Source organism: Lissotriton vulgaris, chromosome 4_1, assembly GCF_964263255.1.
Source record: "Lissotriton vulgaris chromosome 4_1, aLisVul1.2, whole genome shotgun sequence".
NCBI classification, from domain to species: Eukaryota; Metazoa; Chordata; class Amphibia; order Caudata; family Salamandridae; genus Lissotriton; species Lissotriton vulgaris.
Genome location: NC_141691.1, coordinates 1,533,143,172 through 1,533,168,469, shown reverse-complemented (window position 1 = coordinate 1,533,168,469; position 25,298 = coordinate 1,533,143,172). Strand labels below are relative to the sequence as shown.

At 47.8% G+C, this 25,298-nt stretch overlaps 1 protein-coding gene across 1 annotated transcript; it reads left to right on the top strand.

The window, feature by feature from the left end:
* The first annotated feature begins 15,937 nt into the window (after positions 1–15,937).
* LOC147724202 (uncharacterized) lies at positions 15,938–18,044 on the top strand. The gene is made up of 2 exons (XM_086966972.1): positions 15,938–16,542; positions 16,818–18,044. Exons 1-2 carry the CDS (start codon positions 16,122–16,124, stop codon positions 17,828–17,830), a joined length of 1,434 nt encoding a protein of 477 aa, XP_086823098.1. The 5' UTR covers positions 15,938–16,121; the 3' UTR covers positions 17,831–18,044.
* Positions 18,045–25,298: the final 7,254 nt, after the last annotated feature.

Sequence of the window (25,298 nt, the reverse complement as noted above, 5' to 3'; positions counted from 1 at the left end):
AAGGACAAGACTGTTATTGGAAAGTGTTCTTTGAAAAGAGTTCTCCATAGGTGGGAGTCGACGGGCTCCACCTCTTGTTTGCAGAAAACCGGTGTTTTATTGTTGATATCTATGTGGTTTTGTTTTATGTCAAATTAAGGGTCTGTTATGCAACGAAAGAGTGAATTTTGAATGGAGACATGGCCATGTGACTGTGAGAGTTGTGACTGGTGACATTTTGTGGTGTTACATTTTTTTCTTTATGAAAATAACCCCAGATTCCTTTTTAGTTCGAGTGAAATAGAGAAAAGAAATGCCTTGCTTTAGCAAGTTATGCTTTGGTTGTTTCCACCGTGAGAGCATGAGGTTAGATGAAAGTCAGCCAGCTCCCCAGGAGGGAACACCCAGCCATGATATGTATTGTAAGCACGGTATCGGACCCCTACTTTTTAACTCCTTATGGCACAAATATACCAAGGACAATGATGAACTACAATGGCCAAAAACTGGATCTTTTGATGAGAAAAAGATTCAGTATTTACAAGAGCGTCTCTTTGTTAAACGTAGCCGGCAGGCCATGTTTGACACACTTAACCAATGGCAGAAAGAGGCAAAGCGAAGGCGTATTAGGTCCGAGAAACTTCTGAAGATACAGCAAGGTCAGACTATAACCCAGAAAGCTATAGCACACGATAAAAATAGAGTAGGGAAGAACATTGAGAAGGCAGATAGACAATTTAAGTTGCAAGTAGATAAGTGCTATGTGACACGAAACGAAGCAGAAGACGAGATTGAAGATCTGCTAGATAAAAGACCTCCTCCACCCTACGCCCCGCAGCGTGTATACCCTGCGATCCACGTACAAGCAGTGGCAGCTCCGCAAGCATCAGCGCCAGAAGAAAGAGGTTCCGTCACTACTAGACGGGAAACCGGTATTCCGTTCCCCCCTACGAGGGACCTGGCCACTCTCGTCCCCGATTCAGGGCAGATCCCGACATCTCCCCACATCCAACTGATCGCCCCGAGCCCCGCCTGGGTGTCTCAGTCGGCCAGCACCACCCCCGGTGCAGCCGAGCTGACTCCGAGGGGGGCGTCCGGAGGGCTGGAGGGTTAGAGGCTATTCACTAGGTCATCTGTGGGATATGGTGAGAAGGAGATGTTGGCAGACCAGGCTATTAGATGGACCAGAAATATTGTATACACCGTGACTGACATATGGAGAACTGTGAAGGATTTAGAACCGGTTATGCAGCAACATGTGATATTCCAGATGTCTAACGCCCTTATCGGGTACTGGGAGGTCAGCTTTGATCAAGGGACCGCGCCCCAAATACTGTACGACATTAGAGACTGGACCCATAGATTTCATTTGACCCCGGAGGAGGTCTACAAAAATGTTGTTACCCTGGTCTAATATCGGGATAGATTATTTTTGAAAAGCCCTCAGTGGACTTCGCAGCATCCTATGCGAGAGGTCCATCCTATTTACCATCCCGAGGTTCCCGAGCTACGCGACGACCAGCAACAGGTAACGCGGGCTCGGGTAGATGCCCGGTTCCAGGAGCAATGGGTATACACTCCCTGGAAAAGGAGCGAGGTACTGTCTTTGAAAGCCCAACTGCCCGACCCTCGAAAGAATCCCACCGCATATTATAAAGAACTGACTGAAGCGGCAGCTTCTGCCGTAATGACATTAGCGGACGTTGAACTATTCTTCGGGTTACTTGTGCCCGTTGATATATGGCGTCAGGTGCACGACTCTGATCATGTTGAGCTAGGGGGAACATGGGATGAACTAAAGGTGTGGGATCGAGATCGCAAACCGGGAGACAAACCAAGGGTTGAGATAACGTCCTTGCCGGCCAAGATTATTGCCTTTATGCATACACTAATACCACAAGAAAGGTTGATTGGGACAAATTGACTGCTTGTCGGCAGAAGAAGGATGAAAGTGTGTCCGACTTCTTCACAAGGTTTGAAGAAGTCTTTATCGATTTTAGCGGACAGGATTTGGCAACGGAAGGCGGAACCAGATTGTTCGTAAACAGATTCATTACGAACCTGGCTCCCGAGATATCTGCACGACTGGAGGCAGCAGAAAGTACTTGGACCACCTCTACCCCCTCCGTAATTTTAAGCATGGCCCAGTACTACGAACATAGGGAAAATCACAGTAAAGAGAAAGTGGAAAAGAAGGCGAAAGATCTAAAAACGTGCGTATTGTTACAGCAGGTAGTACGGGGACAAGGAGGAGGGAGAGGAGGCAGGGGACCGATGTCCAGAGGGGCGGGTGCAGGCCGGGGCTCAGGCGGGGCTCCGACTGTGGGCCTAAATCAGTGTTCTTATTGCAGAGAGGAGGGGCACTGGAAAGCGCAGTGTCCGTTGTTGCTCACCCAGAACGGTGCAGTCCGAGGACGGGGAAGAGGGCGAGGCGGTTCCGATAGGAGTGATATGCGCAGAGAGGAAGGAGCAGGCAAGTCTGAGAGAAATCATTTCGATGGTCACCAGGGCAGGCAGTACTATCACGATGATTACGAATATGAGGACCAAGACGCGTACATACCTGCATAGGACAGCCAGGGACAGAGTAGGGGCCAAGTATCGATCCCAGTCAATCAAAAGGGACCTTATGTAAAAGGGGAAGTGATGGGGACTTCTGAGAATTTCCTAATTGACACGGGAGCAATGAATAGTTCTGTTGCTCGATCATTGGTTCCAGGGGCGGCTCTGTCCGGGCAAAATAATGTTTCCGTGGGATTCTCGGGAGTCCCAGTTGTAAGTCCCATCTCCAAACCTCTCCCTTTCACAATTGGCCCTGCAACTGTTGACACTCCTCTTTTGCTCACCTCGCATTGTGGGGAAAATTTGCTGGGTTTAGACATGCTGAAGAAACTAAATGCGACAATACATTGCTCTGCTAATGGGGTTTATTTAACAATCCAACCCTACGCTGATTATCGGAAACAATGCTTCGCTAAGAATGAACGCCTTCCGCCAGAGTTCGATGGCATTCCTGCCACACTTTGGGCAACGGGGGATGCTGACGTGGGTAAACTGGATATCCCCCCGGTTCACATTACATTGAAGCAAGGTGCAAAATTACCGCGCATTCCGCAGTACAAAATAGCACCAGCGGGAGAACGGGCTCTGTTGTCGATCATTCAAGATTTGATTTAAAAAGGGGTGGTGGAGGAAACAGCTGCGAATGTTTGCAATAGTCCGATTCTCCCGATCCTGAAAAGACATTCTGAACCCGGTGAGCAGGGTGCTGCTTACCGCTTTGTGATTGACCTTAGGGCTGTTAAGAAAATAGTGGTACCGCAGTATCCCGTGGTGACGGACATCACCACAATTCTTACGATGATTCCTCCAACTGCACAATACTTTTCGGTTATAGACCTCAAAAATGCTTTCTTTAGCATCCCTATCCATCCTGAGAGCAGACAGATCTTTGGATTCTCGTTATCTGGACGAAGCTTCCGCTTCTGTCGCGCACCTCAAGGCTATACTGAGAGTCCGAGTATATATAGCCAAGCCCTTAAGGCTTTGCTAGACGATCTGGACCTACCTGAAGGCAATGTCCTGTTGCAATATGTCGATGACTTGCTCATTGCCTCGGATACGGAGGATGGCTGCAAGACAGCCACTGTTAAACTGTTGCACCATTTAGCCGCTAAGGGGAACAAGGTTTCTTTGTCAAAATGTCAATACTGTCGACGGGAGGTGACCTACCTCGGTCATCTACTATCGAAGGAGGGTAGACGACTAACACCTGAACGTATTGCTATCATTTCCAAAATGTCCGTTCCTTGCACGCAGCGTGAAGTCCGTGCTTTTCTTGGCATTACCTCTTACTGTCGTCAATGAATACCTAACTTTTCCCTTCTGGCTAAACCTCTGCTGCATCTGACTACTAAAGATGTGCATGAACCCCTTCCCTGGACGGATGAATGTCAGCATTCTTTTGACTCTTTAAAAACTGCTTTATGTTCTGCTCCTGTCTTGGGCACTCCTGACTACCGTAAACCTTTTGTACTATATGTGCATGAGGTCGACGGTTGCTCACTGTCAGTGTTAACGCAGGACTTTGGTGGTAAGCAAAGACCGTGCGCTTATTTGTCAGCCACATTGGATAATGTCGTCAGAGCACTTCCCAGCTGTCTGAGGGCCACAGCAGCTGTTGCAGTGGCAATCCGGCAGTCAGAAGGACTCGTTCTAAATTCTAATCTGACGGTGATGGTGCCGCATGCTGTGGACACATTGTTAAACAGAACAAAAACACAGCATCTCACAAGTGCACGTCTCACTGGATATGAGTTAACGCTGTTTGCACCACACATCACGATCACCCGATGTGCAACATTGAACCCTGCCACACTGCTACCACTCCCTACGGGTGAACTTACACATGACCCACATGATTGCATTTATCGCACGGAAGAAGAGACTAAAGGCAGGGTTGATCTCCTTGACACTCCTCTACCTGACCCTCAAGGGGAGCTATTTGTGGATGGGTCCTGTTTTAAGCTAGCAGATGGAACAACAACAGCTGCATATGCAATTACGACTTTAAAAACAGTAGTCGAAACATTCCGAGTACCTCACCGATCAGCCCAAGCTGCTAAGCTTATGGCCTTACTACGAGCCTGCGAGCTGAGTGAGGGACTTGAAGTCAACATTTACACAGACAGCCAATACGCCTTTGGCGTGGCCCATAGTTTTGGGCGGCTGTGGAGGGAGAGGGGTTTTCTTACTTCCCACGGACAAAGAATACAAAATGGTCCACTGGTTCTGCGGCTGTTGGATGCTCTCACCCTACCCAAGAAGTTAGCTATAATCAAATGCAGCGCACACAAGGTGGTAGTGGATGAAGTGGGTGAGGGGAACGCTTTCGCCCATCAGGTGGCCAAACAAACAGCGCAGTCTCTAATGTCTGCTATGTTTGTAAATTCCTTTGCAAGATGGGTGGAGGAATCTGAACTGTTTGACAACACCATGGAGAGTGTGAGGATATTGCAGAAGGAAGCTACCCCCGCAGAATTAGAGAGATGGGAAAAGGAGGTTGGAAGATTGGATGAGAACAATTGTTGGGTTGACTTGACAGAGAAGCAAAGGTGGTTACTGCCCAACGCCCTAGTACAGGCCGTTGTAATAATGGCACACGGTCCTGCACACATAGGAGCAAAAGGTTTCTGTGGGCTACTGGACCCAGTTTGGAACAACTCGAATATCCAAAGGACGGCTGTCCGGTTGGTCCAATACTGCATGGTCTGCTTACAGTATAACCCAGGGAAGGGAGAGAGTGTCCTGAGTGGAAATTGTGCACCTCCAACGCTGCCTTTTGAGGTGCTCCAGATGGATTATATCCATATGGACCGCGTCAACAATTTGAAATGCGTCCTGGTGGTGGTTTGCGCGTTCAGCAAATGGGTTGAGGCCTACCCTACTAAAGACAACACTGCAATGGCCACAGCGAAAGCCCTTCTTAAAGAATTTATACCCCGCTATGGTTTGCCCCGTTTGATCTGGTCGGACAATGGGGGGCACTTCCATGGGGCCCTTGTTAAACATATCTGTGAGGGCATACCGATTAGACAGAAGTTCCACGCTGCCCGGCATCCACAATCAGCAGGGCTCGTGGAGAAATATAATGGTATTCTCAAATTGAAAATGGCCAAAATTCAGGAAAGCACAGGGTTGAGCTGGCCTGACACCTTGCCTTTAGCCCTCATGTCCCTACGCATTACCCCACACTCCAGGTCTGGGCTCTCCTGGTACAAAATTATCTTTGGCAGACCCGCAAACATATGGGGGGTGCCCAGGCCACGCTCATTTTCAGACATCGAATACCCTATGTTGATTGATTACCTTTATGCTTTAACTAAAGACCTTTGTTCTATTCATCAGCAGGTAGCCTCCGTATTGCAGCCGCTGCCAGAGGGCCCCGGACATCGACTACAACCCGGCCAGTGGGTGCTGGTGAAGAAGTTTGACTGCGACACCAGTTTGGCTCCAAGGTGGTCCGAACCACGACAAATTCTCCTGGCCACCCGGACGGCGGTTAAAGTGGATGGGAGAAAACACTGGATCCACGTCTCCCATCTGAAGAAACTGCCCCTTACGCTTCCAAGCGATCAGCGACACCTCCTTGGGGAATACTGATGCATGAAACAGAGAGAGCTGCTGCATTGATACCCTTCTCTGACGCATGTGAGATTGAGCCAAGGCTATAGGAGGGGTTGACGAGATCGGATGAATTGGTCTCTGCTGAGCCTCCATTTGCTTTGAATCCTGTTTTGAGTACCCCAGAGAGTGAAATCTCTCGTGTTGGGAAAGTACCTGCCGTACTATTCTCTGATCAGGAAATTTTGGGCCATGAGCGATACAACCTGTGGCCGAGGAAAAACAACGGTGCCTCAGACCCCACCATTAGGAGATAAGGAAAGACTCGTTTAAAGAAGTAGGGTTTGCTAGTTTTTTCCGGTCTGAGGTACTGAGCGAGACACTGGACTGAACTAGTTGAGAGCTGGAACTTTGATTGTTGTGCTCTGTTCAGCAAGAAAGACTATCTACAAACGGCCAGGCTGTACAACGACTAGAATTCTAACAACCACTTGGTTTTCTTATGATGAACGATAGGAGTCTGCCTGTGAGACTCTGACGGACACAGGGAGAAGAACCCTCTGGCAGGACGGACTGCTAGGCCCGAGTTAATTTTTTTGTACTTTTAGCTAGGAATGTGCCCCTTTGGTCGCCCTATATTTGAAGAAGAATTTCCACTTTTACCACGATACGTACCATTTTATGAGCCTATGTTTTCCACGTGGACCACGAAGGTCAAAGTTGCATTTGTGGTTACTACTGCTGTTATATTTACTGTGTTTATGGGCTTGTATATCTATTTAGAACATCAACACCCTTTGCAGAAATTTATACCGACACCTACTGTCCCCTCTGAGCATTTACTGTACACCTTGGCACCCCACAAAGAACGACATCGCCAAACGTATGCTAAGAATGCCTTCATTGAGATGCTCCATCAAGCTCACAGTATTACCAATACCACTGACTGCTGGGTTTGCGGCCTTCTGCCGTCCGTGGTACATAACCACGATTTGTTTCTCTCTCTGCCCTTGTCTTACCTAGGTAGTTGCGAAGCTTGGTTCAGGCTGTTTTCTGCCATATACCGCCATTGGGGAGAAAATCGCAGGGATTTTGATATCAATGAGCATAACATGGTTATGGATTATATTGATGCACACTATGGCTTTGACCGATTAGGAAATGGGGGACGGGGAACAATAATTGAACAAGCCTGTATGCAACGATATCTGGTGGCCAGGAACGACACTTGGTTGCTGGATGAACTTTACGATTTTAGACATTTCAATGCTTCACAATATTTCCAATTGTTTATTTAACGGATTGTCACAAGAGATCGTGTTGTACCCATTCCCATTCTGAATGTTTCCTTAGTATTCTGTGTACAGGGAATAGGCCGTATTCAGGTTGGGGAGAGTGTTTGCAAATACACCTTTTGTCTAAAGAAGCGCATTAGCCCCCCATTGGTTACCCCGCCTAATGTGTATTTTGTCTGTGGAGAAAATGCATATACTTGGTTCCCACGTAATTGGGCCGGACGCTGTTATATGTCCCTCCTGTACCCCCCGGTATATATAGCCCCGTCTGATTATCATAGAACACATCAATTACAATCTGTAGACCCAACACCCTCTGCCGCACCCAATAGACTGCGTAGACAGCTCATAAAAACAGAGGTTGATCAGACAGACACATCTTTGCAACAATTCACAGATTTTGGCAAAGGTTTAGTACCTTTCTGGGGACCAATATTCAACAGCAGAGAAATTAGGAGACTGTCCAGGATCGTGGAGAATGTTATTAATATAACTACGGACATTCTAGCTAACTTAACTGTTGAGCTTCAAGCGACCAGACTCGTTGCGCTCCAAAACCGTATGGTTTTGGACGTTATCTTGGCCGATCGCGGTGGGGCCTGCCGCGTCATCGGCAGTTCTTGCTGCGTTTATATTCCAGACTCCGCCCCCTCTGTACACCTGGCCATTCAGAAGCTTCATCGCATTGCCTCTGAAATGCATACTGACAATGGGTCCTGGACACTGTCCGGTTGGTTCTGGGGGCTCCTATCCACATGGGGATGGAAATTGTTATTGATTCTGGGGGGGCCGCTGGCATCATCTTCACCTGTTGTGTTCTAATGCAATGTGGTCCAGCCTGCTGCACGTATTGTGCCACCCGAGTGACGGCCCTTTGTGTGCCTACGTCTGTCCCCGACAAAAATCAAATGCTCCAGAAGGAGATACATGAATTAATGGCTATTAGTAAGGACATTCTTGAGGACTGAAGGCCTGTCTTTCTATTTAGCTACACCATGCTAAAAGGAGGGTTGAGGAACCGGAATCGATTTTCGGTTGTGCTACACATATAATCGATATCAACTAATTAGCATTATGTACCTAAACTACTTTATCACGTACGCGCAAAACATTAGCATAAACTCACGTTGCAGTAGCTTAGATTTCCGCTCACGAGCCTGTTTGTATTTTACATTTGCTTGGCTCGACCGACGCCATTTTGTGGCCTCGCTCGAAGCCTTATGTTAACAGACCCCATTCCCTCCATACTGCATACTGTTCTCCTGAGAAACAACCCAACTGTTGTAAACCTGCTGTTTCAGCTCGTTAGGCCCGTCAAGGTTGTAGGTAGCGAGAGAAGGCCTGATAAGCACATTCCAGGAGGGGTGCGGGCGGACTGTCTCGGAGTTGGCAGAAGGGAGTCACCCGTTCGACCTTGCTAATCTAGGATGAGCGAAACCAAGAGCTCTTTGTTTGCCTTACATGGTCTTTCCTTACTCGTACCAACCTGTACTGACTTGTATTTTTCCATCTTGGGTCATGATTCTGCAAATGTAACTATATATATGTGATGCCCTGACAGTGTGCCAGCAGTCTTCTTTGCGGACCTCGTGGGGTTAGGTCGCAAGGAGCTCCTCTGGCAGAGTTTGTTTTGTCATAATAAACGCTTGGACCTTCTACACTGCCAACCGACTATTTATTGGTACTGGGAATGGGATTGATAGTGAATACAAATGTAATTAGGAGGTGGTAAATAATTTTCGGTACATCAGTATATTCACAAGAACGTTTGCTAAACATCACCAAAGAAAGCTAAGGCACCTTTACACATCGCAGCCGATCACGGGAAAATAACCTCGTGTCAAAGTGGAATTCACAACAAGGCGGTAGTATGCGATAGTCTGCCGAAACCACGGCCAATGTCCGTGATACAACCACCTCGACGGCGATAAAAACACAAACCCCAAGGCTACAAAACATGCGATGGGCCAAAGCGCAATGAGGAAATCAGCGATAAGCAGCGCTAGGCCTGCAATACACACTTGGCAAGCGGGAAAAATCAGAATAAAAGTAGGAAAAACACCCAAACATAAACTGACCAACACCCAAGCACCATGGAGGCAGCCGGAGCAGGCGCAGAGGATGAGTGCAACCCCACAAGCACCCTGGACGACCAGCCTGGGACCTCGGGGACAGGGAAGGGCAAAGACAAGAAGAAGAGGAAGACGAAGTTCAGTCCGCAAGAAAACAGGATCCTTGTCACGGAGGTGATGGAACACCATCAACAACTGTTCGTCACCTCCAACGTGTTATTGGAAACAAAAAATGGGTTAAGGCGGAACATCGTGGACAAGGTGAATGCCGTCGGAGAGCACAGGAGGTCAATGGACGAGGCCAAGAGGCGATGGATTGACATCAAGTGAAAGAACAAAGAAAAACTCGCAGCCAACCAGAAGACAGCAGTGCAGATTGGAGGTTGGGGCCCAGCTCTACAGCTCGTGCTGGATTACATGGAGGAACTGGTGTCGACAGTCATTGTGGAGACTGTGGCCGGAGTCTGGGGACCGGACACTGCTCGACAGGACACAACCACTGGGTGAATGGGTGGAGAGGGCCACAATGGCACACATGCACAATCAAGCAGACCACAGTGCACACCCACAATGATTCTGGGTCATGGCCCTGATCCACACACTGTCACCATGTACAATGCCATGCTGTCTGAATGTCAATATGTACCATGCGGCTACATACATGTGGACACATTCTAATACACCATCTCACCTTCACATTGCACCATCAACACCCCCTGCAGAGCAGTCCCAGCCACTCTTCACTGATGACGAGGAGGAAACCGCCAGCATCAACACCGAAACCCTCCAAAACATCATGGACCTCATCCACAACTCACCTCCAGGATCAGGGCAGGATCAGGGCAGCCCAGCTACATCGAGGAGACCCCAGCCACTACCCAAAGCACCAAGCAGGAGGCACCCACAGCCCCGGCACTCTCCCAAGACCCCCAGGAACAGACCATTTCCTTCCAATGTTGTGTGCTGGAGGGCCAGAGGAAGACAGCAGAGCAGGTCCGGGTGGGGTTCGGCCTCCTGGCTGCCACAATGGACGCCATCCATGGGTGTCTAGGTCCCATCAGGGACCAACTCCAGTCCCTAACGGACACCCCCGGCCCACTCCATGGTCTCCAAATAATCCTGACTGACATCCCTGGAGTCATGACGCGGAGAGACGTTCACCTGTCTGCTCCGAATGGCTCACATGTGGAGGCTCATGGAGAACATGGTGCGGATGGAGGCGGAAAGGATGGCAGCCACCGCTGCACATCAGCGAAATGTAGCTGGGATCTACAATGCCCTGCAGATCCTCATCATGGCATTGCTGCCACAAGACGTGGCACTCATGAATGCTGCTGCCCCAACACCGTCAACATCGCCGACCCCTGATGTATCAGTGCCTCACTGTGCGGCAGGCGTATCCACTCCGGCACCTGATGTGCCACTGCCACACAGTGCGGCCGACAAATCACCTCCGGCCCCTGATGTGTCAGTGGCACACAGTGCCACAGATGGTACTGCAACACCCACAGGTGGGTCATAGCACACATACTGGGACGAGGACGTGGATGGGATTGTTGTCAGAAGGAGGCAGAAGCATTCATTGCTGCCACCTGGCCTGTTTCTGCTTGGTGTTGCACATGGCCTCATGACCTCCGACTGACCTCTGATACACTCCACGGCACTCACCGTGGACCGCAACATGGACTGCCATGTCCTGTTTGATGACCAATGACACAGTGACCCTTTCTTCTGCATCCCCAGATGGACTCTGGCTTGCCCTCCATGGGCCCATTATGTGTGGTGTGCTTGGCATGGCCGTGTACCGCTCCAGCTGCAACACTCCACTGGATGTGAAATAAACATCCAATAACGCACTGCTGTGTCAGGTCTTTCATCATTCCTGCATGAATGGAAGTGGGGACAGTGATTTCCCTTATGGCAATGATGCTCATCTAGTGGGATGCCTGTCACCATGTGTTACATTGCCTATTGTGTCCCGGACGCCGTGGACACTACAGCAGGGACACACGCATTAGTCACTTCCTTGTCTGGACATGGACTGAACCACAACCAGAGCCCCCGAGTCATTGTTGCAAGCCTGCACTGGTCCATCATACGCCAGGCCAGACCACTCCGCTGACGCTCCGAGGGGGGCCCACATAGCTACCTGTCACAGGCGTACTCGCTGGTGGTGTGCAGGTCACTGGTGTAGTTGTCAGCATGTTAAGACCACTCCATGAGGGCAGGTCTGCACACACGCCACAACCATCCGGCACAGGCATCACAGGCCATGTGACCCCACTAATATAAGGGGCCAACAACGTCACATTTCCCTCTGCCGATGGTGACTGGATGACGGATGCTCCATGAGGCTTAATCGTAAAGGGCCCATGATTTGCTGCGCACAGGGTTGGTGGCACCCAAGGTCTTGCGGCCGACACAGGCCTACCACCACGTGGCACTGACTGGTGTAGCACAGGGTTAGTGGCACCCGAGGATTTGCGGCCAACACAGGCCCTACCACCACGTGGCGTTGACTGGCACAGCACAGGATTAGTGGCACCCGAGGCCTTGTGCTCGACACAGGCCTACCACCAAATGGCACTGACTGGCATTGCACAGGGTTGGTGCACACCTAATTGCTGAGCGGGTGTGCAGCCTGCGATGATGATGTGTGCACTGATGTGGTCTCCGCCATTGATGACTCAGGACTCAGCATCATGTGTGGGACCTGCTGTGCCACGGGGCAAGCTCCTTTGATGTGCTTCCTGATTTTGTGCTTTCTCTTCCAGGCTGTGTCGTCGAGATTGTCCCTGGCAGACCCAACAGGAGTCTTCCGCATTGCTGTTTTGTGTTGTGATTCAATGAAGTTTTTGGTTGTTACTTCACTGCTGTGTGACTGTTTCTCATTTTTCTGGCCTTCACATGTGTGTATTCATTTTGGCACTGTGCGTCATTGTGCGTTAGTTGTGGCTCTTGTGTCATGCACAGTATTTGTATGTCCCGGGGGGGGGGGGGTCCTGGGGGTGGTGGCGGGGGCCTGTGGTGGTTGCGGTGGGTGTTGTGGTACTCATGGGTATCCGCGTTGCATGATCATTGTCTCCATGGCATCTGTGGGTCTTCCAGTGTGGCTCTTGGCTGGGCTCCCTTTCATGCTGCAGGTGGTTGTCCTGCTTTACACCAGCAATGAGCAGGTGTTAATTTCCTGCTGCTACCGTGGCTTATCGCTTGTTTTTGTTCAGCATCGCGGGTCTGGCAGTTCGTTGTGAAAGTGGTGTAGAGGTTTTTTGTGTATTTTTGCACGGGAACGTCTACTCTGCATCTCATTTGGGTTAGTTGGTGGTGTCCACCGTGAAGATACATTTTGGAGCAGTTATCTCGTGAATACTGGCAATGTCTGCAGTTTGCACCACCTTGTGAATGGGGTGTTAAATCTAGCTCCACATTTGTTGAGTTACGGTGGGGATAATTCAGAGTTGAGTCCTTGTGAATATCACAGAGTCCCTTGACGAGACTGGACAGTTTAATCTTTTTAAAGTGCATGCCGTGCTGTTGTCTTGACAGTATTGACCCGAAGCAGCATCAGTCGAAGTCTTACAAATATGGACTGCAAGAAAGTTCAGGTGCTTGGCTATGATGTAATTTTCAATAAAGTGGCAGACCGATCAGGTTCTTGTGCGAATGGTGTCATGATGCAGGTCCATCTTTCATGTGCTCCCTCCTAATATCTACTGACCCTTTGTGTTCCAGTTGTATTCCGAATAGTGTGACTGGGCTAACATGAACTTGTGCAGAGAGTAAAATCAAAGTACCTGAAACTATTTAGATGTTGTAGTAGGGTCAGTTAAAGTGATTTATATTCTGGTCCAGACTTATGAGGTATTTCGTCAGTCTGCAATTAAGTTGAATATCTGAAGACCTAAAGCAAGCGATGTCAGCCGGTATCTAGTGGTGTAAACGCGTCTGGTTAAAAGTTGGTCTTAATATTGGTTTTTCGATCCTCCACCTTTGCGTCACATATAAAGATTTATGAACCATGGTTTCAGGGAATATTCCACAAAGTGAGCAGACCTCTATGCTGGTGGTGTTTTTCCAGGATGGTAAGTATACAAGTGATGGTAGGCAGACCAGATGGTATTTAAAAAAAGATGTTTTGGTCAGTGCTTTGATGGATGTGCCCAGATACAGTAGAGGTGCTAATTAATCATAAGATGCTATTGCAAGCCAAGAACGAAGCCTCTCGCTAGAGAGTAGTTGATAATTGAACCCCATTCTTCAGCTAAGTCGAGAGTGGTTAGTGAACAATAAAGAGAGGATCTAGCCAGAGAGTGTTTTTTGCTGAAAATGTATTTCTAGAGAGGACTATTCAGGGTTCTATTGTTGACATTCTTTAATTTGTAGCAGAATTGGATGAATGCTCCTTGTCTCGCTAATGATTGCTTGGTTAGACAAAATTCTATTCAAAACTGGGCTGAAGATGAGAGACGTGGTATAGAAACAACTGACTAGAAGTGTTTTGTGATGATTTTTTCAGATTGGTGGCGTCTTTGCCCCATAGGGCTTCACTGCCATACGCTATGGTTGGGACAAGTTTGGTCAGTATTATATTCAGAAGAGGTATGACTGTTAATGTCTCTAGTGCCGATTTTAGTTGATGGAAAGATGGGGTAAGAGTGTTGGCTTTGAGCCGCATGTTCTCCAGATGTTGCTTAAAGGACCCTTGCCTATCAAGAAGCATGCACATATATTTGTATTCTGCTACCACCTCTACTTTATCCTTTGCATCACAGATGCACATGTACGTACTGAACTCAAGTTGCACTATTGTGGCACAACACCCAAATCCTTTAGGGAAACTGCATGTTTGCATGTATATTTATGTATCTGCACAGCAATTTTTCCAGGTTTTTCTCATTAATTTGCAATGCATTATTGAAGGGAAGTATACTCATTTTTAACTTCCCTCTTCTATGACTTTTGGCATGGCAGCAAACTGTGCCCCTTCTCCATATGTGGGTGCTGGGGACACTTTGTGCTGGTATCCCAGTGGAAGCTAAGCTCATCCCAAGGGCTGCCATGGCGCGGGTGGCTTTGGCCGGCAACTCCACGTGTGTGCTGGTGGTTCACCTCCTCAGCGCCATGGTCCTCTAGGGCTTGAGTGGGAATGGTAACTCAGATTGAGGATTTTCTTGGTTTGGGCCACATAATGAGGGCACTAAATTACACCAATGAACAAAGGTGGAGGGTAGCATCTCTCATACATGCATCTCCCATGTAGACTACATTACAGTCCAGGACAGACTTCTTGCCACTCTGCATATCAGACCAAGATCGACTCCTCTTTAGTTACCTCTAATGAAGCCTGACCAAGCAAACATCCAAGCGATACCTTCTCTATGTGCCACTTCAACATCTTCTTTTTTACGTGGGGTAACATGTTCGCCCCTGTTTAAAGCACTGCATATTCCTCAACTCTAAATTGTTTTTGGCGCGTTCAGTGCATCTTTGCTATACATAGATTTTTGTGTCTTCTCTCCAGAGCCTCACTGAAGATTCTGCTTGCTCCTCATCCTTCTCACTGATTAGCACAGTCTTTCTGTACTGTTGAGCGCCAGTGCCTGTTCGTATAACCCATAAGTTATTCTTCAAATTTCTAGTTCCTTCTGCTTTTTCCGTGGAGGATTTTTTCTGCCATTATTAGCTTTTCCCTAAAGTTGCTCTGGCCCTTCTGATCAGGGCTCTTCCATGCATATTGCTAGCCATGTAAGGGCACGGTGGCTTCTGGAAGCAGTCACCCTTTCCTTGGGAATGCCAAACCATGAGAAAAGTAGCACTAAGCACTTGATAGAGTGTCTTTGAATACACATTATTGGAACCAACATACACATACATTTGCAAAATACAATTCGCCAATTTTTATGTTTTGGCCTGTGGTGTGCATATGCCACCACAGTGACGTGTTGGTATGGAGGTGGAGATGGCTCCTAGCAGGACGTAGCTGTATCCATATCACAAAATTGCCAGTTGATGTGAGCGGGGAGGTTCCATCCTGCATTAAGCACATTATGGGCCCGATGTAGGTAAACGCGATTTTCCGATTTCAAAATACCGAGGCGGGCCGAATCGGTATTCTGAAATCGGAAAACGAGATGTAGGAAAAAAATACCGATTGAAAACCGATTCGGTCGGCATCGGTAATGAGATTCGGTACGTTCCGATTCAGCTCGGTCCGAATCGGAAATTACCGAATCGGCCAACAACGAATCGGAAAACACCGAATCGGCTACCACCGAATCGGATATTTCCGATTCGGCGAATACCGATTCGGTAAAAGCCGATTCGGTAAAAACCGAATCGGCAATCATAGACCCATGGCGAAAAAGCCCATAGGAATGCATTGCATGAACCGATTCGGCTTTTACCGAATCGGATAATACCGATTCGGATTTTACCGATTCGGATTTTACCGAATCGGTAAAAGCCGAATCGGCAATAGGCGATTCAGCCAATGAGGTGGCTCCCCCTCCCCCACCCAAACAGGGAGTGGCAACCCTGGCAGGTGCAGCCAATTAAGAAGTTTCTAGAAGTTTCTGGAAAGCCTGCCTGAGCCCAACACACAGTTAGCAGCAGTGGGAGAAGGAGGTTGCAGACTGAGCAGGAGCAGGAGAATATGGCAGATCAGGCAGGAAGCCAGAAGTCCTCCCAAAAGAGGAAGCCCAAATTCACCACCACAGAACTTCAGGTGCTGGTTGAGGAGGTGGTGAGGGTGCACCGCCAGCTCTTTGGCAAGCTGTCCCTCAACGTGCCAGACAGCACCAAGAGGAGATTGTGGGCCGACATCGCCCAGAAGGTCAATGCTGCTGGAGTCACCCCCAGGTCCATTGAGGAACTTAAGAAAAGGTTTTATGACCTCCGCAGCCTCACGAAGAGGAAGCTGGCCGACCTCCAAAGGCAGGCTGGACACACCGGAGGAGGCAAGAACCCGGCGCCACCCCTCACCGAGCTGGAGGAAATTGTCTCCAGCACCATCGAGAGGGAGAGCATCGTAGGGATCGGGACCCTGGACAGCACTGCGATGGCCACAGCTACAGGTAAGAAGCATGCGCATCATGACACACCCTACCAGACACCTCCCCATTAGACACAATGCATAGGCAAACACCAGCACTGTACTGTCACCAACATACAAGAGACAAGCATCATGGTACATGTAGTCAGCAGAAGTTAGCCAAATATGTCAGTGCAGAATCACAAGACAGGAAACAGTGTGACACGGTGTAAGGAGATGCAAGGACATGTGGAATGCCATAATTGTACTGACTGTAATACATCGGCACTCAGTTTACAAATGCTTCTTTGTACCTAGGGGCACCATCAGGCAGCACCACTGTGGCAGCAGAGGGAGCTTCGACTTCAAATACTGCAGTGGCAGGGCCGAGCACCAGCCAGCCTGGCCAGGAGGAGGAGGATGAGGATGAGGAAGGAGACACCCCAGGGCTTGGAATGGAGGGAGTCCTGGTGATTGATTTCCAGGCAGTGCACTCCCCAGTACTGCCCAGCTCACCCCCCTTGCAATTTTCACCATACAACTCCCCTACAAGGCAGACCATTCCGCCGACAACAGCTCCTGCCACAACCGTGGCCTTGCCACCCGTCCAACCTGTCGTGGGAGCAGGGGCTCCGGGACCGGCCAGCACCACACCACCACCAGTGGCACCCCAGCCCACTCAGCAGGCCGGAGGCAGCAGTGCCAGACGCCGTGCCACCACCACCACCACTGCTGCACCAGCACGGGAGGGCAGTGTGTTCCTGGGCCTGGAGGGCCAGATGGTAAAAATCCAGCGCCAACAGGCCAAATCCACCATGGCCTGCCAACGCCAGCTCCTGCAGCACAACCTGCAGATGGGGGAGTTGGTGAAGGGGTTCCAGGCTGTTGTGGACAGCAACAAGGAGGTGGCAGCAGGGTTGGGCAGGCTGACCACTGCCATCACCCACTCCTCTGCCAGGCAGGAGGAGCATGAGGTTGCGCGCAGGAGGGATGCCCGGGTGCTCAACCGGGCCATGGCCCGCCTTGCAGCGGCGACCGCACAGCTGTGCCATCGCAGCTCAAATCAGGAATCGGCACTCAGTCAGCATACAGCTGAGCTGACTAGGGGGATGGCCAGGATCACCACGGCCATGGAGGCCATGTTAATATCAAACGCCGCCTCCAATCCTGCCCTGGACCTGGGTGATGCTGGAGACAGCAGCAGCCGCAGCAGCCCGGCCAGCGCTGCTTCAGAGCCAAGGAGGAGCACCAGGCGATCCGCTGATGCTGCTGGCCATTCGGAGGGGGCCGAGGGACACCCCAGTGGGTCTGGAAAGCGGGCCAAAAAATAGGCTGGCAAGGGGGGATGAGCACACCAGAACCCTGGACTTTATTTTCGTTAACAATCTCCATTATTTGATGCACATCAGTGCTGTAACTGTGGTGCATCATTATTAAAACTTTTTTTTTCCAAGCAACATTTAGCTGTCTTTGCATCTGTACTCAGTCAGAAATAGTTCTCAGTGATCTCCTCACGTCTGTATCTGCCATCACATGGCGTACACACCCCAGCTGGCTGTGTCAGTGGCACAGCTTCGTCGTCGTCATAGTCCTCGTAGTCAGACAACTCCACCTCAGTGCCCTTCTTGACCGCAAGGTTGTGTAACATTGCACATACAGCTATGATCTTGCAGCAGGTGATGGGGGTATACTGCCTTGCACCTCCACTCTTGTGCAGGCATCTGAATCTACTTTTCCAGATGCCAAAGGTCCGTTCAACAACATTCCTGGTGCGTATGTGGGCCCGGTTATACCTCCTTTGGCTGGGTGTGGAGGGGTTGAGGTAGGGGGTGAGTATGAATGAGCGGAGGGCATATGCACTGTCGCCTGGAAGAGAAAGGGGTCACATTAGACACATGCATACATGTATTACACCTACCTACTATGTGTTATGGGGGTCTGATGATGTGGCTCACCTAGGAGGTATCCTTCTCCAAAATCGCCAGCCATCAGCCGTGCATATATGCCGCTCTGTTGGAATATATATGAGTCATGGGTACTTCCTGGAAATTTTGCTACCAGGTCTGTGATGGTGCACTTGGCATTGCAGATCACCTGCACGTTGATGGTGTGTGTAGATTTCCGATTGCGGTATATGTATTCGGTGTCCGCTGGTGGGCAAATCGGAATATGCGTGCCATCTATGCAACCGATGACTTGGGGAAAGTGTGCCATCTGGTAGAAGTCCGCTTTGGTTTGTAGCAGTTCTGCGTGGGTTGCAGGGAATGAGATGTATTGGTCCATCCTGTCTATCATGGCGTCAAGGAATATGTGGAAGAACCTTGACAGGCTGCTCTGGCTCACCCCTCCTGCTGCTGCTACTCCACTTTGATAGCTGCCAGACGCTACCAGGTGTAGGCTGCATAGCACCTGGACGTGCGCAGGGATGGCGTGTGCCCTTGGGGTGTGGTGGTCCAAGTATGGCTTAAGGTCCCTGATGAGCTCAAGTATGGTGTCAGAGTCCAGCCTGTATCTCTGTAGGATCTCAGCCTCAGTGAGCATGAACAGGGTTATCCTCTGTCTGTAGACCTGTTCATTTCTTAGCCATTCCCTCTGTCCTTCCTGCTGTAGCCGTAGCCGCCTCGCAATGACATAGAAAGCTGCCATCCTGCAAGTTGCAATGCATTTTGGGACTGTTTATATGGGTTGGAGTTGGTTACCACCTGATTGCAATCCATGGTAAATACCGAGTGAATTCTACCGATTTTGAGCCGATTTCGGTGTTTCTGTGCCTCCCTACATCTCCCCAACTGTCGGAATCGGGGAATTTCCCGATCGGAGATTCATACGAATCGGCATGTTTTCCGATTCGGATCATGTCCGAATCAGTATTTTTTCCGATTCGGTACATGGACCGAATCGGTGATTTTCCGATTCGGTGTCTCTAACGAATCGGTAGTAGGACCGAATCGGTGATTTTCCGAATCGGTGTCACTAACGAATCGGTAGTAGGACCGAATCGGTGATTTTCCGAATCGGTGTCACTAACGAATCGGTAGTAGGACCGAATCGGTGATTTTCCGATTCGGTGTCACTAACGAATCGGTACATGGACCGATTCGGTCTTTGTAACCGAATCGGTGTTTTTCCGATTCGTTACATATCCGATTTTCGGTATGTACGTATCGGATTCTTTCACATTCGGTACACATTCCGAATCGGTTTTCTATCCGATTCGTTCTGTTTTTGGGTCCCTACATCTCGATGGCTGTTTACCGATCGGTAAGGGCCAAAAATCGGTATTTTCGGCCGATACCGATCGGTAAAGCCCTACCTACATCGGGCCCTATGTCTTCACCAGAAGCAAGTCATCACAGCTATAACTGTGTTGCAACAATGAAGCTTGGGGAGCGGAGTTGGCCTAATGACGAGGGCGGTCGACCTGGGAACGTCGAGTCTCAGCAATGACGCTGAACATCCTGTGATTCTGGGCAAATCACTTAATCTCCCTGTGCCTTACAAAAATGAATGTGTCCTCATGTAATGCAACTGGTGCTATGTAAAGCGCTCTGATACCCAATTCGGGTCAAGTTTGCGCTATATAAAACTCTGCGGAAAAAAACCTCACTGTTTCTAGCTGGTCATTAGGCAACATTTTAATGCCATTGGGTAGGCTGAGTTAGTTTTGTTTTTTGACTGCTCTCTGGCTTGTTTAAAAAAAAAAGCGTTTTTTTTCTTTTCATAAGGTAAACAACAAGGATAAGTTATATGTGTTACAGGAATAAGCAGCATTTTATATTGAGCTTTTGGGCTGGTTTTAAGAAACGTGATTGCTTTCCTCCCATTCAATGACACTCATGGTGCTAGGTCTGTTCAGGGTTCACGAGCAAAGAGAGGGATCTTGTTGATACTTTTGGGAGGCTGGTGGCTTTTTAGGCTTAGGGAAACAAAAGCCCATGTCTGAGAAGATGGAGGTATGCTTGCTGGATGACAGCAATAAGAAATCTCACCCACATAGTGGACAGGACGACAAGCAACGCTCTGCAGCAAGGGGTGGGCTGTCCAGGCAGAAGACACCTTTCAGAGAAATGTTCTGTAAGGCAGCTTTCCAGGACAGTACCCTGTCAACTCCAGGTGCTTTGAATGTGAAGAATGTGAGGTTTTGGTCTTCTGATGCTGCTGAAACCCATTAGGTGTTTCTGAATACAGAGAATGACAAGCTGTCAGTGAAGGAGTACAGATGGGGAACGTCTCAGTTCAAAATCGTACACCTCAGTCCACTCCAGGCACCCTGCATTCCTCTCACTGCACCTGTGCTCTGTTAAATGTGAGGCTCCCAGGCAGGTGTATATGGGTAAGCCCAGTCAGGCTCAAGCTTGTCTTTGGCCAAAAGACTTTGCTCTGACCCAGTTCTGGAACTCAACTGAAAAACAGCCACAGGTGGCCTAGGGAACCTCCCTTTCTCCTCCACGTCCATGTAAATTTGTAATTGAAAAAAAAAAACAGCATCCTGCAAGTAATGGAGAGATGCTGTAACACAGTATGGGTAAGGCAGAATGTGACGTGGCTTTTCACCTTTCACCAACATTGCAGTTTAAATTAAATGCATAACAAGAAATTGAAAATATGTCTAGCTGACTGCAGCAAGTTGAACTTTCGTTGCCAGCCTGTAATCAGAGGCCAGCCCCATTGCACCGTATGTGCCCTTATAATGGCTTGTTAATCTATTTGATTGCCTCTAATGAGGTGTATAATTTCTACTGAAGTCGTTTTTTATGACGTCGAGGAACGCCAGTGACATTCACATATAAGCGAAGTGTTGCTGCCCTTTCATTTATAGCTTTTTCTCTAAAAAAATCAGAGATTCATTTTGTGATATTTGAAGCTGCTTAGAGAAGTTGGATCTAATTGTTCATATAGTGTATATTCTTATGTGATTTAATCACTCTGATTTACAAAAGTTATTTCAAGAAACACATCTTATTCTATGCAGTATGGTTTAATTATTTGATTTGTATGCTTTTCAGGTATGTCTTAGTGTACATTGAACAAAATATACTAAGTTGGATATCGAAAGACAACTATTCAAAAAGTGAACTTTTAGCAAGAAAGAAAAAAATATAAAGGTACGGAGAGTAGGTACACATCTCTACCTTTATATTCATTAATATCATCTACTATTCCCAAACATGCCTAGAAGTATGCCTGGACACTCTGCATGCAGAGGTTTCAAGAAATTCTACTGGGAAAGGGGTAAGTCATGCAACATCTTCTGCTGGATCCAGCATATCTGGGGGTGATCCTTTTCCCTACCCATCCTGAAAGGGGAGTAACTCCAGCCCTTGGCAGGGCCAGTTACGGGGAGAGTAAAGAGTTGGATCAGAATTTAGAAATGCTTACAAATGTGCTTTTGTTGCCTGTCCAAAACTTAAAAAGCAAACTACGGCTTGGTCCATTCTCTTCCTAAGCCTTGAGTGAGATTTGCGACTGAGGATTTCTCCGCACTTTTAGGGCCAAAGAAGAACCCTGGTATTGTCTTGGTTCCTGTATGTAGTATGTGGCTTGTACACCTCTCACCAAAGGTGCATCTGCCCTGCGTTCTACCACAATACCAAATTCTGCTTCTCTTGTAGTGTTCTGTCTCCTTGTTCACCCCCTTTCTAGATGTGGAGTTTTCTTCTCCTGTCTGAAAATTCAGATGAAGACCTTAAAGGCAATACATTATTTGTATCTCTCCATCCCCAACTTGGCGCTGGAAGGGGAGGGTAAAATTGTAAGGATGTTGATCATGAGGCTTGGGTGAGACTGCCTGTGGGATGCCACCAATATTGTGTTACAATATTATTGTGCTGTTCTATTATTTGTTGTCTGTCAATGATACCTGTCTTTATTTGTTAAAGGGGTTTGCATAAGTCTCTCAGAGAAGATGATATTATGAAGCCAGTTAGATCCCCAGAGGTCTCTGAAATGAGCCCTAATCTGCTTCACGACCCCCCTGAGCCTGAGATGCTCTGCTCCATCCTTGGATGCTCAGCTACACTCTTGACACTGCACTGCTCTGTTTCTTCATGCCCTTAGCACTCTGCATTGCTGTGACCCTCTTCACCCCAATAGCAGCAATACACATGTGAAGTACAGAATGGGAAGCAGCAGTGCAATCTTCACTATGTGGGAACTAAGCAAGCCCTCTTTCTATGCATGTGCCACCTCTTCTGTTTGTTACCCTACATGTTTTACATGCATAGTACTTACTGTTCGAAAAGGGAAGTACGGTATTGTGCCCTTGCCTTCTCTAAATTGTGTTTTCTAACATTTATAATAGCCAAAGTGATTGCCATTACCAGTGCTTGCCACTTGTCTTTGTGACTCATGTCCAATATCAATGGGTAACCATTAATGACCAGATGTGGCATCTTACCAAATCATTTGTCTTTTTTGCTGCGCGTGGATTTTCAATTGTCGGCTGAAAGCAAAGTGGTTATTTTGTGCTGTGCAGAAAATGATTATTATTTGGATAGTTTTGCTCAATATCTTAGAGACAATGCCTTCTAAATGAAAAGCCCTCAGCGTCAAAAAAACACTTTTATCCACAAAATGGCGGAGATCCGTTTTCAACCAAAATAGAATCTGTCTGGAAGCATACATACATTGCAAAATAGAATTCAATTTATAATTCCTATCATGGGGACCGGAGGCCCATATTTAATTGCCATCCAAAATGCATCTGAAATAGCAATTAATTACGTTTCTAAAAGCTTGTAAATTAGCATCCTGGGCGCTGTGCAACAGAAAGGAAGACTAATGACACTTTCTTTTGATCTTTTAAAATTCTCATTAATAATTTCACTAGGTTCCTTCCAGCTGTAGAAAAACAAACATAGAGGTTCACATACTATTGGCATAGCTGTCTGTAAATTCAAAACTTCAAAAGTAAATTGCATTGAGAAGTGGGAGGCTTCACTGCGCGGGTTTGTGGTTGTCACAGATGTCAATGTACCAGTACTGGAAGGAGATGTAACTCAGGGCCTCATTATAGCCCCTGCAATCCCGATGGGGCCGGTTACACCCCCATCGGGATCACAAGATCCTTTGCAACGATACGGGTCGATGTTTTTCAAATCTGACTGCAAATGGCAAAACGTTAAAGAATTAACGCAGAAACATCGGTTCCTGCTTCTTATTTCCCATTAATTTATGATCTGCCGTAATTACCCTTAAGGCTACGTTTCCGATTATTTAATAAATGGTAGACACAGATTTCGAGCAGATCAAAAATTGAACAGTAAATGCTGCAGAAAGTGTCGAGCCAACCGTTTTTGTCACATTCACCATTCCACAGCCTTTTTAGGTGGAGCCTGGGCAGCACATGCGCTGCTCTGTGAGGCATGCTGTATTGAGGTATGGACTTGAAGCGCCACCTGCTCTCAGCCCATATTTTTCACTGGCTTGTGTCACTGTCCTTTGTAAACTGTGGCTTTTCATTGGTCAATAGGCTTCGTAGTCCTTCCTAAGTGCTGCCTTGCCTCATTTTGTAACCTCCCATAAGGACTGGCCCTCTTACATGTGTTACTTCTCGGTAGGCATTAATTACAGCCTCCAAGCACTATTTTGTTACATTTTTTTCACCTGTCTGCTGTTGCAGGCAAGACACGCTCTCTCCTAACCATTATTTTTTTTAAACAGCACAGCACGTCACAGTGGCGGGCGCGCCTTTGGTTTATACGTAGCGCCTAACCCATTTAGATGTTTTTTTTTACTATTCATTTTTGTTGTTGTTGTTTACAAGCATCCAATGCAGGGGGCTCAGCCTCTATTAATGTGAAAGCACGGCATGGGATGCTTTCACATCTTGTAAATCCGAGACCCATCGCATTGCAAATGCTTGTTCCACCAGCAAACAGCTACCAGAGACATCTCTGAAAGACACATTTTGCTTTATTTCCAGGTCATCGCCTGGTTTTACAAGTGCATCTCCAGTAATACTGGAGAAGTTTGTTAGTAGTGCGTAGCAGAAAAAGGTGGGGACAACTGTTATAAATGACTTGTTGCTACTCCTCTTCCCTAGCTGTGTCTTCCCTTCTGCTCAGCCAGGATGAGTGCTGGAATGTGTGATGATGTCACGGAATGCTTGGTTGCCTGGTTTTGTGCGGAGTGTCAGTTGGTGGATGCAGGTTGAGCAGCAGGGAGGCTGCTCCTGGTGGGGCAATAGTTCCATCTACCTATCTTCTTCTACTAAACTTACTCTGGAACTAAGCCTAAATAAACCTATCCTATTTTATACACCTGGCTTATGGACCTTCTATTTACAACAGACACATTTACTACTCCCCCTCGAGTCTAAACAACAGTAGGGAAAGCATTGGATTTTGGAAACATTAGATTTACTATTGCCACTCCAGTGCAGCAGTAGGAAAAGTGTTTGACTTCTAAAGGATTACGTACAATTGTTATTAGATTTGTAAAAATTTCTGAACACTTAACACAGAACATCCATGTACAGTATGTAGGAATATGTGTGTATATATATATATAAATATTCACTGAAAAAACCATAGGTTTCAGACATGTTATAGTTAGGAATTAACATTTAAAAAACCTTTGAAATTCACTGAAAAAAACATAGTTTGCAGACATGTTATAGTTAGGAATTAGCATTTAAAAAACCTTAGAAATTCACTGAAAAAAACATAGGTTTTAGGGGTGTTATAGTTATCTGGATATTTCACTCGTACAAAACCATATAATTCCCCTGTTATAGTTAGTTGAACTAACTATAACTCGCGCCCTGGATCACCTCTCTGCAATGCAGGTCTGTGGCGC